The sequence below is a fragment of the Mobula birostris genome, chromosome 1 (genome assembly GCF_030028105.1).
Source record: "Mobula birostris isolate sMobBir1 chromosome 1, sMobBir1.hap1, whole genome shotgun sequence".
NCBI classification, from domain to species: domain Eukaryota; kingdom Metazoa; phylum Chordata; class Chondrichthyes; order Myliobatiformes; family Myliobatidae; genus Mobula; species Mobula birostris.
In genome coordinates, this window is record NC_092370.1 from 232,642,907 (window position 1) to 232,659,719 (window position 16,813).

The following is a 16,813-nucleotide window of genomic DNA, read 5'->3' on the forward strand; positions in this document are numbered from 1 at the left end:
TTGTTCTCCCACCACAAAACAAGTTTCATGACATATGTAAGTGATAATACACTTGATTCTGGTTCTGTACCTGCCTCAACCACTTCCTCTTGCTCCATACATGCATCACCCTAAGCGTGAATAAAATATCTCTCAGGTCCATTTTAATTCTTTTCCTTCATGCTTCAAACCTGCTCCTTCTAGTTCACGACTCCCTTTCCCTGGGGAAACGATAGATATGTCCCTCATAGTTTTCTATAAGTTCTTCCCTCAGTCTCCTACATTCTCAGAAATAAAGTGCTAGTCTGTCTAAACCCTTCCTGGTAATGTTCTCAGAGATTATTTTTACAAGTTCAAAGTTTAAAAGTTCAAAGTAAATTTGTTATTAACGTTCATATATGTCTCCATATACAACCCTGAGATTCATTTTCTTACGGGCAACTCAATAAACCCAATAACCAAAACAAAATCATTGAAAGACCGCACTCACTGGGCATGCAAGTGTGCAAAAGACAACATACTGTGCAAATACAAAGAGAAAGAAAAAATAATAATAAAGAACAACTTATTTAACAGATATAGCCATTCAAAACATATACAACTTACAAAAGTCATTAAGTGAAAAATACCAGAAATATGCTGAATTAAAAGAGGAAATTGAAAGACTTTGGAACATGAACAAGGAATGCATTGTCCTGATTGTCAGATCTACAATTGGTATCATCCCAAAGGCACTACATAATAGCATTAAACAATTAGGGCTACACAGAAATATTTATGTAAATCTCTAGAAAGCCACAAAACTAAACACCACTAGAATAGTCTATGAGTTCCTAGCAATTGACAAATGAGTCTGCTTGGCTATACCCGTACCTCAGGTATTACCAGCTTGAGCTGAGAAAAAAACTTTTTACAATAAAATTAATAATAATAAACAGACGGTTTCCTTGTGGCAATACAGGACCAGCTGTTTAACACAAAAAAAATTATCAACAATACATAATAAAAGACCAACAAGTTCAAGACAATAAATGCAGAAAATGCCAAGAGAAACCAGAAACAATCCAACACGTTACAGGATCCTGCAGCAGTTTAACTCAATCTGATGACTTACACAGGCACAATCAAGTGGTAAACATCATTCAACAAAATCTTGCTTTAAAAAAGAAGCTCATAAAAGGCACCATACCTTACTATAAACAGAAGCCTGATCCAGTTTTAGAGTCAGAGTACCACAGATTATATTACAACCGATCCATTATTATGGATAGGACAATCCATAATAACCATCCAGATATAATAATACAGGGTAAACAAGCAAGAACAACTTACTTAATAGATATAGCCATTCCAAACACACATTACTTACAGAAATCAATAAGGGAAAAACACCAGAAATATGCTGAATTAAAAGAGGAAATTGAAAGACTTTTGGACATGAACAGTCCCAATAGTAATATCTACAACTGGTATCATCCCAAAGTCACTACACAATAGCATAACAGTAATATCTGCATAAATCTCTAAAAGCCACAGTACTAAACACCAATAGACTAGATATGTTAAGTTCCTAACAATTGAGAAATGAGTGTGCTTGGGTATGCCTGCACCTCAGGTTTTATCAGTTTGAGCAGCAAATAAATAAAAATACAACAGTAATATAAATATGTAAGCAACAAATATCAAGAACATGAGATGAAGAGTCCTTGAAAGTGAGTCTATAAGATGTGCGAACATTTCAGTGATGGGGCAAGTGAAGTTGAGTAAAGTTATCCCCTCTGGTTCAGGAGCCTGATGGTTGGGGAGTAATAAGTGTTCCTGAACCAGGTGGTGTTACTCCTGAGGCTCCTGTACCTTCTTCCTGATGGCAGCAGTGAGAAGAGAGCATGGCCTGGGTAGTGGGGGTCCCCGATGATGGATGCTACTTCCCTGTGACAATGCTCCATGTAGATGTGCTCAGTGGTGGGAGGGCTATTACAGGTGTAGCCAATGGTGGCGACAGGTGCACTAGCACTTGACGTTGAGCTGATGGTATTCTCTAATCAACTTCTTCCACGGGGCTGGGGGTGGAGGGGAAGAAGCCGTTTCTGACTGCCGTTGAAGGCATTATCCTTGCCCACTGCAGACACAAATACAGTGAACTGCAGGTGTCCACACACACACGCGCTCACGCAGATGTGTGCACAGTGAAGAACCAGATACGCACACACTGTTCCTTGGTACTTCTTATTTATTTACTGAGTTACAGTGTAGAATAGGCCCTTCCGGCCCTCCACGCCGTGCTGTCCAATAACCCCCAATTTAAACCTAGTCTAATCACAGGACAATTTGCAATGAACAATTAATCTACTAACTGGTAAGTCTTTGACTTGTGGGAGGAAACCAGAGCACCCGAAGGAAACCCATGCGGTCATGGGGAGAACATACGAGTTCCTTACAGGCAGCGGCGGGAATTGAACCCGTGTTGCTGCTACTATAAGGGATTGTGCTAACCACTACACTACTGTGTCACCCTACACATGACAATAATAAACCACTTTACCAAGTTACCTACTCCACCAGCTCCTTGGGTCAAATGAACACGTACACATGTATGTGTGCCTGTACAGGTACAGTGGGTGTCAGAAATGGACACCATGGAGTTATGCGTGCACACGCTCACACAGTGGATTTCACACACGCATGGATACAGTGTCATATGCACACATGTACACTTTTTTTTATTTAGAGATACAGCATCGTAACAGGCTCTTCCGGCCAAACAAGCCCACACCGCCCAATGACATTCATGTGACCAATTAACATAAATAATTGCACGTCTTTGGATTGTGGGAGGAAACCAGAGCACCTGAGGGAGACCCACTCAGTCATGAGAAGGACGTTTAAAATCCTTACAGATGGTGGTGGAATTGAACCCGGGTTGCCAGCGTTGTAATATCATAATGCTAACCACCACCCTACTCTTCACCACACATCCATAGAAGCTTGTCAAAGTTTTAGATGTCATGGTGAATCTTTGCAAACCTCGAGGAAGAAGAGGTGCTGCCATGCTTTCTTTGCAATTGCACTTGTGGGCTGGTTCCAGGACAGGTTATCTGAAATGGTAACACCGAGGAATTTAAAGTGGCTGATTCTCCGATGAGGACTGGCTCTTGGATCTAGCTTCCTCCTTCTGAAGTCAATAATTAGCTCCTTGGTCTTGCTGACATTGAGTGAGAGGTTGTTGTTGTGGCATCTCTCTACCAGATCCCTCCTATATGCTGATTCATCACTACCTTTGATTCAGCCAACAGTGGTGTCATCAGCAAACTTTAGAGTGTCATAGGAGCTGTGCTTAGCCGCACAGTCATAAATGTAAAGCAAGCAGAACGTGGGGCTAGGCTCAAAGTCTTGTGGTGCACCCGTGCTGATGGAGATTGTGGAGGAGATGCCTTTACCAATCTGAACTGACTGGGGTCTGTAAGTGAGGAAATCGAGGATCCAGTTGCAGAAGGAGGTATTGAGGCCAAGGTCTTGAAGCTTATTCATTAGTTTTCAGAGGATGATAATATTGAATGTCAAGCTGCAGTCGATAACGAGCATCCTGATGTAGGCACCTTTGCTGTTCAGATGTTCCAGGGTTGAGTGAAGCACCTGCTGTGGATCTGTTGTGCCAGTAGGCATATTGGAGAGAATCTAAGTCAGGAGTTAATTTGTTTCACCTCCAACCTCTCAAAACACTTTATTACAGGGGAAGATAGTCCCTGAAGCAGATTACCGCATTCTTCTTAGGCACGGGTATAATTGAGGCCTGTTTGAAGCAGGTGGGTACTTCAAACTGCCAAAGCAAGAGGTTAAAGATATTGGTGAACACTCCAGCCGGTTGATCAGCACAGATCTTTAGTACTCAGCCAGCTAGTCCATCTGGGCTGGAAGCTTTCCTTCACCCTTGTGAAGGATGCTCTCATGTCAGCCTGAAACGGAAATCACAGGGTCAGCGAGGGCTGTGGGAGTTTGTGAAGATTCCTCCTTCTTTTGACAGTCAAAGTGAGCATACAATGCACTGAGCTCATCTGGAAGTGAAGCCCTGTTGTCGCCTATCTCACTTGATTTCATATTTGAACACTGCCACAGCTGTTGAGCATCCTTCACTGATTCGTTTAGTCTGGAACTGCCATTTCGTCCGTGAGATGGCTTTCCAGAGATCATACTGGACCTCTTCTATCTTACTTGGTCTCCAGACTTGTATGCCTCTGATCTGACCCTCAGCAGATTGCGATCTCATGGTTCATCCAGGGCTTATGGCTGGGGAAGCCTCTGAATGATTTTGTGGGGACACAGTCGTCTATGACTATCTTTATAAAGTCCCTGACAACCGTGGTATATTCATTCAGATCCACAGATGAGCCCTTGAATTAGCCCAGTCCACCGACTTGAAGCAATCCCATAAATGCTCCTCTGCTTTACACAACCACCTCTTTGTTGTCCTTATCTCTAGCGCCTTGCTCTTTAGCCTCTGCCTGTGTGCAGGTAGGAGAGGACAGCCAAGTGATCAGATTCCCTGAAATGATATCTAGGCGCGGAATAATAGGCATTCCTAATCGCAGTAAAGCAGTGGTCGAGTATGTTGGGGCCTCTAGTGCTGCAGGTTATATGTGGATGGTAACCGGGCAGGGTTTTCTTCAAACAAGCCTGATTGAAGTCCCCAACTATGATTTGAAATGTGTCAAGGTGGACTATTTCTTGTTTGGTGGACACATCGTGCAGACTGTGTGTGTGTGTGTACGTGTGTGGTGTGTGTCTGTGTGTGTGGTGTGTGTCTGTGTGTGTGTGTGTGTGTGTGTGTGTGTGTGGTGTGTGTCTGTGTGTGTGTGTGTCTGTATGTGTGTGTGGGGTGTGTCTGTGTGTGTCTGTGTGTGTGTGTGGTGTGTGTCTGTGTGTGTCTGTGTGTGTGTGTGTGTGTGTGTGTGGTGTGTGTCTGTGTGTGTGTGCACACTCATGCGCATCTCACTCTCCACACACACGTCTGCACACTCTCATGCGCAGCAGCCAATCTTTGTGTAAAATCCACTCTCTCTTCTGCCTCTCTATTTATTATTTCCCCCTGCTTCCTTTCATCATTCCCTTCTGCCTATGTCCCCTATGCCACTCGCACTGCCCATTTGTCTTTCGTCTGTCCCTCGTTCTCCTCCCATCCTGCAGCGGATCTTTCTGCCTCTGTAAACATGAGGAAGTTGTGCCCTCTTTCCCTGCTGCTTATTCCCGGTGATTCAACAGCTAATTATCACCATGACTGCTCGAGAGGCAGCTTCACAGCCAATTCTACAACAGCAGCACATTACTTAACCCACTCGTGACATTCAAAAACAATTATAAGATAAATATTCAGAGTTGTATTCAATACACTGAAATTAATAATACCAGCCCTGATATTAAAAAATAATTATAACAAACATTCAAAATTGTTTTAATTTTTCACAAGGATTAACAATTGCAGGATTTATATATTATACTTGCATATTTTATATAGAAATGATATGCAACAAACTGAAAATGCTGGAGGAACTCAGCTAGTCAGGCAGCATCTATGGAGGGGAGTAAACCGTTGATGTTTCGGGCTGAGATCGTTCATCAACATTCCCCCTAATTTTTTTTAACAGCTGCACGGACCAACTATTGCTCTGAGCAGGAAGTTTTTACACGGCCTGAAAACTGTGTGGCACTTTAAATTTGTTTTTTTTTGTAATGTGCGTACTATGAATATTTAGAATGAAAAATTTAAAAATCACATACTTTTGATTTTATCTACTAATTGAAGGGTATATTGAAATACAGTACAACAGAGAAAATCTTTCACATTGCATGCAGCAGGCCAGCAGTTTATTAACAATCAGCCACCGACTTCCACTCCAATTTGTAACAGTGTTGTAACTTGAAACACTGACAATGTGAATATGTTGAAGCTCTAAAATGTTTCAGAGTAAAGGTTGTGGTATGTTTATTATTTAGAAAATTTATGGATTATATTCATTAATGCATAATTAGTTACAGGGTATCTCACAATTATATTAACATAGATTTCAAAATTATATTAGCACAATGTCAAACTTTTATTAACATAATTGTAAAATTATATTAACGTTATATAAAAGAAAATTCCAGCTGCACAGCAACAAAAGCTATGTGCATGGGAGCTTTTTAATTACTGCACAACCATGCAGCCGCACAGCTGAGAGGGAACAGTGCCCTTCGTCAGGACTGGAAAGGAAGGGGGCAGATTCTAGCTGTGCCTTTATAAGCATAGTTTTCCCCTGAGATTACAACCCCCCACCCACCCCTCACACATACATCCTCCCTCTAACTAGGTCTCACCTATCACCTGCCAGCTTGTACTCCTTCCCTTCCCCCCACCTTCCTATTCTGGCCTCTGCCCCCTTTGTTTACAGTCTTGATGAATGGTCTCGGCCCAAAAAGTTACCACTTGACTTGCTGAGCTGCTCCAGCATTTTCTGTGTGTTACATAGGACGTAGAACATAATAGCACAGTACAGGCCCTTTGGCCCATAATGTTGTGCTGACTTTTTAACTTAGTCTAAGATCAATCTAACCCTTTCCTCCCACATCGCCCTCTATTTTTCTGTCATCCATGTGCCTGTTTAAGTTTCTTAAATGCCCCTAATATATTCCCTTTACCACTGCCCTTGGCAGGGCATTCTATGCACATACCACTCTGTGTAAAGAACTTACCTCTGACATCCCCCTTATACTTTCCTTTAAACACTTTAAAGCCCCCTTGTATTAGCCATTTCGGCTCTGGGAAAAGTTTCTGGCTGTCCACTCTACCTGTGCCTCTTATCATCTTGTACTCCTCTATCAGGGCACCTCTCGGCCTCCTTCGGTCCAAAGAGAAAAGCCCTGGACTTGCTCAAGCTATCTTCATAAGGCATCCCCTCTAGTCCAGGCAGCACCCTCGTAAACCTCCTCTGCACTCTCTCTAAGGCTTCCACGTCTTTCCTATAATGAGGCAACCAGAACTGAACACAATATTCCAAGTGTGGTCGACCCAGAGTTTTATAAAACTGCAACATTACTTTGTGGCTCCTGAACTCAATCCCCGACTAATGAAGGACAACACACCATAAGCTCCTGAATCACCCTATCGGTCTTGTTGCTCAAGATTTCCAGCATCTGCAGAATCCCTTGTGTTTATAGACATAATATGTTTGATTAAACATGATTACATGATCCCATAGATGTGAAGTGTATTTCATATGTGTGTATTTATAACATACATACACATGCTCCTCAATTAGATTAATATTGCAAGTACATCACAACATTGAACTCGAAGTTCCCTTGTTACCTCTTTGCCGAGTTCTTCCCGGATAACCTGCTTGATCTCCTGCAGGCTGCTCTGCGGGGCTTGGCTGTGTAGAATCTTCAGAGTGCTGGTGTACTCCTCAGGCAACAGGTAGTCCAAGCCCCCCAGGTGCTGGCCCACTTTGATGAAGGTGCCCCTGTTGGCACGGCAGAGTTTCAGCAGGTGATGAGCAGAACGACGGTGAACCTTCGGAGGGCAAGAAACACAAAGGTAGTTTTACTCATCTGACATCTGAGTGGTGAACTAGTCTCTTCTAAAGAAAAGTTCCAGCAGAATGGAAAACTTCAAAACACTGAACAGCAATCCAGAGATGTGGAGGTTAGCTTATGAGGAGGGACTGACTCACCTGGGACTATACTCACCACAACTTAGAAGCATGAAAAGGACGCTTATAGAAACATAAAATTGTGAAAAGGACAAACAAGATAGAAGGGTGAAAGTTGCTTGCATTGGTAAATGAGGTTAGATTAAATTAGATTCAACTTTATTGTCATAGTGCCGAGTACAGATACAAAGCCCATGAAATGCAAAATTTGAAAATGGCGATCTGATCATAAATGCAAAGAATAGTGTATTTACAAAATAACTGCGAATAAAAAGTAAGTGCTACAGCACACAAATATAAAAGTACTGAGAGAATACAATACGGATGCAATACTGCTTAGCGCTGTTATGTGAGGTTCAGCAGGGTCACAGCCTCAGGGAAGAAGCTCTTCCTGTGCCTGCTGGTGTGGGAGCGGAGGCTCCTGTAGTGCCTACCAGATGGGAAGAAAGTAAAAAGTTCATGGTAAGGGTGAGATGCATCCCTGATAATGCTTTTCACCCTGCCCAGGCAGCGTTTATGGTAGATGTTCTCAATGGTGGGCAATAGGGTACCAATAATCCGCTGGGCAGTTTTCACCACACGCTGGAGTGCTTTGCAGTCCGATACGGGACAATTGCCATACCACACTGAGATGCAGTTGGTGAGTATGCTCTCAATGGTACAGCGGTAAATGTCCGTCAGTATCCTGGGACAGAGGTAAGCTTTCTTGATGCTCCGCAGGAAATAAAGGCGCTGTTGTGCCTTTTTGATCAGGACGGAGAAGTTCAGGGACCAGGTGAGATCCTTGGAAATGTGGACACCAAGGAATTTGAAGCTTGATACATGCTCCACTACAGCTCCGTTGAAGTAGATGGGGATGTGAGTGTGGCTCTTAGCATGCCTGAAGTCCACAATGATCTCCTCGGACTTCTGGGCGTTAAGGGCCAGGTTGTTGTCGGCATACCGTGCGGCCAAGTGCTGGACCTCATCCCTGTAGGCCGTCTCGTCATCCCCTCTGATCAGGCCAACCACCGTGGCGTCATCTGCGAACTTGATTATGGAGTTAGAACCATGTACAGGAACGCAGTCATAGGTGAAAAGGGAGTACAGAAGAGGGCTCAGCACACAGCCTTGAGGCACGCCAGTTTCAGGGTGAGAGTGGAGGAGGAGAGGTTGTCTAACTTAACTGATTGAGGTCTGTCAGTCAGAAAGTCCAAGTCCAATTGCAGAGGGATGAGCTGATACCAAGCTGGCAAAGTTTGGTGATCAGCTTGGAGGGGATCACAATATTGAACGCCAAACTATAGTCAATGAACAGCATTCTGACGTAAGAGTTGGGGCTGTCCAGCTGTGAAGTGCTGTGGAGATGGCGTCCTCTGTTGACCTGTAGGTGCGACAGGCAAATTGATGGCGGTCCAGGGTAGTGGGCAGACAGGATTTCAGATGTGATAGCACCAGTCTCTCAAAGCACTTTGCAACGATGGGGGTGAGTGCAACTGGACGGAAGTCATTCAGGCCAGTGGTAGTGGAATGCTTCGGCACTGGCACGATGGTGGCGATCTTGGAAGCTTGTGGGGACAACTGCCTGGGCCAGGAACAGATTGAAAATGTCCGTGAAGACCCCAGCCAACTGCCCTGCACAGACTCTGAGCACATGGCCAGGTATTCCGTCTGGACCAGCTGCCTTCCGTACACTGGAAGACTGGTAGATTGGAACTAGGAAACGTAGCCTCAAAGTTCAAGGAAATAGATTTAGGATGGATATGAGGAGAAACTGCTTTTCCCAGACAGTAGTGAATCAGTGGAATTCTCGGCCACCTCATTAAATACTGTACATTTAAGACACAGTTAGATAGATTTTTGTGTTGTAGCAGAATTAAGAGTTACAAGGGAAAGGCAAGTAATTAGAGGTGAATCCATCATTAGCCATGCTCTTATTAAATGGTAGAGAACTGAATTAGACATTGGCTTTGTGAGAGAAGCCAGAGAGTGGTAGTAGATGGGTGCCTCCCTGACTGGAGACCCGTGACTAGTGGAGTGCCGCAGGGATTGGTGCTCAGTCTGTTGTTGCTTGTCATCAAGATCAATGATCTGGATGATAATGTGGTTAACTGCATCAGGAAATTTGTGGATGACACCAAGATAGGGGATGTACTACTCAGCGAGGAAGACTATCAAAGCTTACAGCGCGATCTGGACCAGTCAGTGAAACGTTCTGAAAAATGGCAGATGGAATTCAACGGGGATAAGTGTGAGGTGTTGCACTCAGTAGGACCAACGAAGGTAGGTGAATGGTAGAGCACTGAGGAGTGCGGTAGAACAAAAGGATCCGGGAATACAGGTCCATAATTCATTGAAAGTGGCACCACAGGTTGACAGGTTCATAAAGAAAGCTTTCAGCACATTGGCCTTCATAAATCAAAGTACTGACTACAGGAGATGGGATGCTGTGTTGTTGTATAAGACGTTGGTGAGGCTTAATTTGGAATATTGTTTGCAGTTTTGGTCACCTACATACAGGACAGATGTAAGTAAGTTTCACCAAGGTGAATATTGTCTCTGTCTCAAAAGGAAGAAGTAGATGATCTCTAATTAAAATATATTTAAGGCAGAGTAAGACAGATTTTTACATAGCATGGAATTAAGGGCTGTTGAGAAAAGACAGGTAAGTGGAACTGAGTCCATGACCAGATCAGCCATGATCTTATCTTGGTTGAATAGACTCAATCAGCCAGATGGTCCACTCCTGCCCCTCTTTCCTATGTTACTGTGCTTTTATGATAATGCAGAAGGCACAACTAGTAAGTCTGCAGGTGATGCTAAAAATAGGTAGTGTCCTCGCCAGTGATGATGGTCTTCAGAAATTGCAGAGGGAACTTGATCAGCTCAGCAAGTGGGTCAAGGAATGGCAAACGGAGTTTAATTCAGATAAGACTATATATAAGACCATGGGCATAGGAGCAGAATTAGGCCATTCAGCCCATTGTTTCAACATAGCTGAACCACTTCCCTCTCAACCTCATTCTCCTGCCTTCTCCCCATAACCTTCACGCCCTGGCTAATCGAGAACCTATCAACCTGTGCCTTAACGCACCCAGTGAGATGACCTCCACAGCTGCCAAGGTAATAGTAAGGTGGGGCCATTTCGTAAGGCAAATCAGAATAGGACTTTCACAGTGAATAGTCGGGCTCTGGAGAGTGTTGTGGATCAGAAGGACCTTCATGTACAAGCTCATGATTCCATGAAACTGGAATTAGAAGTCAACAGGGACACTGGCCTTCATCAGTCAGGGCAATGGGCAATGAGTATGATGGGATGATGGGAATGGATGATATGTTTTATTTATTTATTTATTGGGGTACAAAGCAGAACAGGCCCATCCAGCCCTTCATGCCGCACCTCCCAGCAACTTCCAAATTAACCATAGCCTAATCACAGGACTATTTACAATGACCAATTAACCTACTAACCGGTATGTCTTTGGACTATAGGAGAAAACCCACATGGTCACAGGGAGAACGTACAAACTCCTTACAGACAACAGAGGGATTGAATCCAGGTCACCGGTAGCATTGTGCTAACCACTACTCTACCGTGCTGTGGTTGTGCAAGGCATTGGTGAGGCTACATTGGAATACTTCGATCCCTTTTGGTCACCCTGCTAGAGGAAACATAACATAAAGCTAGAAAGATTGCAGAGGAGATTTACAAGGATGTTGAGGAACTGAGTTATGGAGAGAGGCTGAGCAGGTTATAGAGGCGTAGAAATCATGAAGGGCAATGCACACAGTTTTTTTTCGAGTATTAGGGAATCCAAACTTTAACGAGCATCGATTTCAAGGTGAGAGGAAAGAGATTTAACAAGACCCTGAGGGACAATGTTGTCACCCAGTGTATGATTGGTAGGACCTGTGTGAGAAAGTGATTCAGGTAGGTACATTAGCATTTAAAAGGCACTTTTTGAAGGTTTAGAGATATGGGCCAATCTTGAGACTAGTTTAGATGGAAATCTTGATCGGCATGGACCAGATGGGCTGAAGGGCTTGCTTCTGCACTGCATGACCATGAAGTCGCCGAAACGACATCTCTGAATCAGAATCAGATTTGTTATATGCACCTCTGTCTATCCAATTATATGTGTGGGGTTCAGAAGGCAAGGTGACTTGGTCCGATTTCAGGAACTCTCTGTTCTGCACTCTGACCGGCTCACTCCGGTCCAAGAAGGCATGTGGTCCCCGCATCTGGAGTTCAAATTTCAAAGTAAAATTTATCATCAAAGTACATTGATCTCACTATAGCTTACCCTGAGATTTGTTTTCCTGCAGGCATTCACAGTAGAACAAAGAAATACAATGGAATCAATAAAAAAAACTACACACTAAGACTGACAAGCAACCAATGTGCAAAAGAAGCCAAATACAAAACAAACATAAATAATAAATAAATACATAAATAATACTAAGAACGTAAGTTAATTGGTCAGACTGACGGCGAGGGAGCTGCATGGTCTCGGTTGTTGTGTGGACCACGCCCTCAAGGCATGGCACTGCTTCTTATAGCCACCCAAGAGAGGAGGCACCGGAGGCAGTGTGGGAGAGACAGAGGCACAGTGGGCACATTGGAATCCATGCCCAAGGTTCAGGCACTCATGCCACAGCGTCTCCTGTTACAGTCACCCAAGAGAGGAGGCATGGAGGCAGTGTGGGAAAGGACAGAGGCACAGCAGGCCACTGGAATCAGTGCTGTGTTGGGGATCAGCTCCTACAGTCCGGCTCTCCCTGCAGTGCTGCCCTCTAGTGTTCTCTCCCTAGAAGACAAACTGGATTGCCTTTATCTGTGGCTGTGGGAGATGAGAATCTTCTGCTTGCCTGTTTTGCAGGAATGTGGCTCCAGTACAACACCCCCTACACCAGCAGTCTCCAGGCCATACCACGCAGGGACTTGTGCTAATATTACTTTATGACTGTATGTGTTTTCGTAATTGTACGTGCTGTGTTTTGCACACAAATGCACAAACTGTGTGTTGCGCCTTGGTCCCAGAGGAATACTGTTTTGTTTAACTGTATACACATGTATGGTCGAATGACAATTAAACTTGAACTTAAACTTGAGTTGTAGAGTCCTTGAAAGTGAGTCTATAGGTTGCGAAATCAGTTCAGTGTTGAGGTGTGTGACTTTATCCACACCGTTCAGGAACCTGATGGGTGTAGGTTAATAACTGTTCCTGAACCTAGTGGTGTTGGACCTAAGGCTCTCGCACCTCCTGGTCGCAAGAACAGAGCATGGCCTGGATGATACAGTCAGTGAGCAACTTTGCAAACTCCTGCCTGAACATGCACATCGCGAAAAGACCAAAGGATACCCACCAGACTGGCCCAGGTGTCAGCGAATGGCTGTCAAAGCTCAATGTACAGCTTTCTGGCCACTGCCTGCTGTAACCATAAGGAGAACACTCACAGATTGCAAAGCTACGACCAGCCATCTAATTTGACCTTAGCTGCTCTGTGTTAGAGAGCAGACACTGGCCAGCACAGCAGTATAATTCCTAGCTTCAACAAACTTGATAGTTAAGGGCCAACTCTGCTCTATGGGAGAAGATAATACACTCTCCAATAAAATTGTGATTTAAGTAGCATTTCATACCAGTCACGCCTAAGGAGCTGAGCCACACCTATGTCCATTGTATAAAGTCATTCTCATAAGGACCTCCATCTTTTTGATGGTAACATGTCCTTGTTATGTGAAAGAAGTACCTGCTACCATCATGACAGTTTTATTTAGAATTATAATATAAATTTATCACCTTTTCCAAAAAAACACCTATACACTTTGAAGAGAAAACATCAGGAATGGAAGGTACAGGCTAAAATAACGGTTATATTTAAAGATATTCTTCATTTGTCACATGTGTACCAAAGCATTGAAACACACAGTGACACACATCGTTGTGCGTCAACAACCAACACAAGGATTGTACCGGGGGCAATCTGCACGTCTTGCCATGCTTCCAGTGCCAACACAGCATACCCAAAACTCACCAACTCTACCATCTTTGGAATGTGGGGGGAAACCGGAGCAGCCAGAGGAAAGTAACTCACGGGGAGAACGTACAAATTCCTCAGAGGCAGCGGATGAAATTGAACCCTGCTTGATGATAGCGGAGCTGAAAGGCCATTGCACTAAATACTATGCTGCTGTGCTGCCCACGTATTGTACTGCTGCCGCGAAAACAACAAACTTCACGATGTACGACGGTGATATTAAACTTGATACTAATTCTGATTCAAAAGACAAATAATTAGGTAGAATCAGAACTCCAGAGAAATATTAGATAATATGTTGCAACACACATAAAAAGTGCTGGTGAACGCAGCAGGCCCCGTCCCATGATCCTCTCATATCCCTTTTGCCAATCAACTTCCCAGCTCTTAGCTCCATCCCTCCCCCTCCTGTCTTCTCCTATCATTTCCGATCTCCCCCTCCCCCTCCCACTTTCAAATCTCTATCCCTTCTTTCAGTTAGTCCTGACGAAGGGTCTCGGCCCGAAACGTCGACTGTACCTCTTCCTATAGATGCTGCCTGGCCTGCTGCGTTCACCAGCATTTTTTATGTGTGTTGCTTGAAATTCCAGCATCTACAGATTTCCTCGTGTTTGCGTTAGATAATACGTTAAATGCTTCAAAACAACAGAAGTTTCTATGACTTATGCAGATCTTTTCAAGAACTTTCTGATTGTTTATGCGACTGAATTATTAAGGGTAAAGACCCTTACTAAATGCCATCCGGACTTGTTGCCTGAACCTCATTTAAGCAGAGGGCATGAATGCAAAAAAAAAAATCAAAGGACTGCCGTTTTGATAAAAGTCTCTACTTCCTTTCATTTGCAAGGCAATCTCGTTTGAAGAACAAATGGATTTTTTTCTCAATGTCAAGCAATCAGGATATTAATAATTTTGAGCACTTAAGTACATAAAGCGTGAACGACAGTCTCTTGGCTGCCCGTTGACTCATTTGCTCTTAACTCTTCACCATAGCAAAGTCGTTATAAATGCCTGAGATGATTCTGAAAATCCAACTGCATTAGCATTTCAAAGGCGCAAGGTAATATCTAGTACAATTAACCTTTTCATTTTAAATACAAATTAGCCTGCATTTTTTTAAATCTGTTTCCTTGTGTGTCTAGGGAGATCCATGTTTCTAGGCGGGGAGGAGGGTGATGGTGCTTGATGCTCAGGCAATGACATTTGCATTGATCAAAGTGGATGGAGCAAAGGACCTATCCTTGTCCATCATTGCATTTACACTTCACAGCAGAAATCCAGTCTGTTTGGCATAAACTCCCCCACAAAACCACAAACTCCAGCAGTCCCTTCTCCAATGTTTTGCTTTCTCAAGTGTGCAATCTGAAGCCTTGGAACCAATACCACAACCCCATCATCCTAGAGACCTAGGGACCAAGGGATTAGAAGCCTTGGGACCAATACCTCAACCTCATCATCCTAGAGACCTTGGGACCAATACCACAACCCCATCACCCTAAAGACCTAAGAACCAAGGGTTCGGAAGCTTTGGGACCAATACCACAACCCCATCACTCTAGAGACCTAGGGACCAATGCCACAAGCCCGTCACCCTAGAGACCTAAGAACCAAGGGTTCGGAAGCTTTGGGACCAAAAACACAACCCTATCACCCTAGAGACGCAAAGTGGAGAATATCCTGACTGCTTGAATCGCTGCCTGGCATAGGAACACCAATGCCCAAGAACAGAAAAGCCTACAAAGAGTGGTGGATACAGCCCACTCCATCAGAGGCAAAGCCTTCCCCTTTGTTGATCATATCTACAAGGAGAACCGCCACAAGGAAGCAGTATCCATCAGCAAGGACTGCCACCATCCACCATACTCCCTTCTCACTGCTGCCATCAGGAAGAAGGTACAGGAGCCATAGGTCCCACACCACCAGGTTCAGGGACAATTAATGCCCTTCAACCATGAGGCTTCTGAACCATCATGGATAACTGGGGTACCACAGTAGCATAGTGGCCTTTACAGCTCGGGGCATTCCAGAGTCCAGAGTTCAATTCCAGCACCATCTAAGGAGCTTGTACGTTCTCCCCCTGGGTGCGTGAGGTCCCTCTAGGTGCTCCGGTTTCCCCCCACAGTCCAAAGACGCACCAGTTAGTAGGTTAATTGGTCAGATTAATTATCCTGTGATTAGGCCATGGTTAAATAGGAGGGCTGCAAGGTGGCACAGCTCATTCGGCTAGAACGGTCTGTATCTCCAAAAAAATAAATTAAAATAAAACTTCCCTCACCTCAACACTGAACTGATCACCAAACACAACCAATGGACTCACTTTCAAGGTCTCATGGTCTCAGTATTTTTTTATTCATTGTTATTACTTTTTTGTATTTGCACAGTTTGCCTTCTTGTCAGTTGCTTGTCGGTCTTTGAGAATAAATTTACTTTGAACTTGCTTACTGGGGCATGAATTTATTTATGCCCCAAGTGTATGCTCAATGCCTTCCTGGAGATAAGGAGAATGCAATCAGCCAGTATGTGAGCAAAAACTGATCCATTTGATCCCTGTTGTTTAACTGGATTTTGGATGAGTGCGGACAAGGCTCACAACGCTTGTGGGTGGTGCAGGTGACGCTGCCCGCAAGTTAAATATCCGGTCCAAGTCCCAGAATGGAATGATGACTGCACTGTTTTGCTTTAATCACTTTATAAGCTAAGGGTGTGTTGGGGGCAGCCCACAAGGGTCACCACACATTCCAGCGGCAAAACAGAATAGACAATAGGTGCAGGAGTAGGCCATTCGGCCCTTCGAGCCAGCGCTGTCATTCACTGTGATCATGGCTGATCATCCACAATCAGTATCCAGTTCCTGCCTTATCCCTATAACCTTTGATTCTGCTATCTTTAAGAGCTCTATCCATCTCTTTTTTTGAAAGCATCCAGAGACTTGGCCTCCACAGCCTTCTGGGGCAGAGCATTCCATATATCCACCACTCCCTGGGTGAAGAAGTTTTTCCTCAACTCCATTCTAAATGGCCTACCCCTAATTCTTAAACTGTGGCCTCTGGTTCTGGACTCACCCATCAGCGGGAACATGCTTCCTGCCTCCAGCGTGTCCAATCCCTTAATAATCTTATATGTTTCAA

General features: G+C 44.1%; 1 protein-coding gene across 6 annotated transcripts in view; it reads right to left on the reverse strand.

The window, feature by feature from the left end:
* The window catches only part of adck1 (aarF domain containing kinase 1), a 765,048-nt gene that overhangs the window by 534,893 nt on the left and 213,342 nt on the right, over positions 1 to 16,813 (reverse strand). For all 6 annotated transcript variants that reach the window (XM_072273241.1, XM_072273237.1, XM_072273238.1 and 3 more), the window contains exon 4: positions 7,322 to 7,525. In XM_072273241.1, the coding sequence (XP_072129342.1) occupies positions 7,322 to 7,525 (204 nt within the window). The remainder of the gene's footprint in view (positions 1 to 7,321; positions 7,526 to 16,813) is intronic.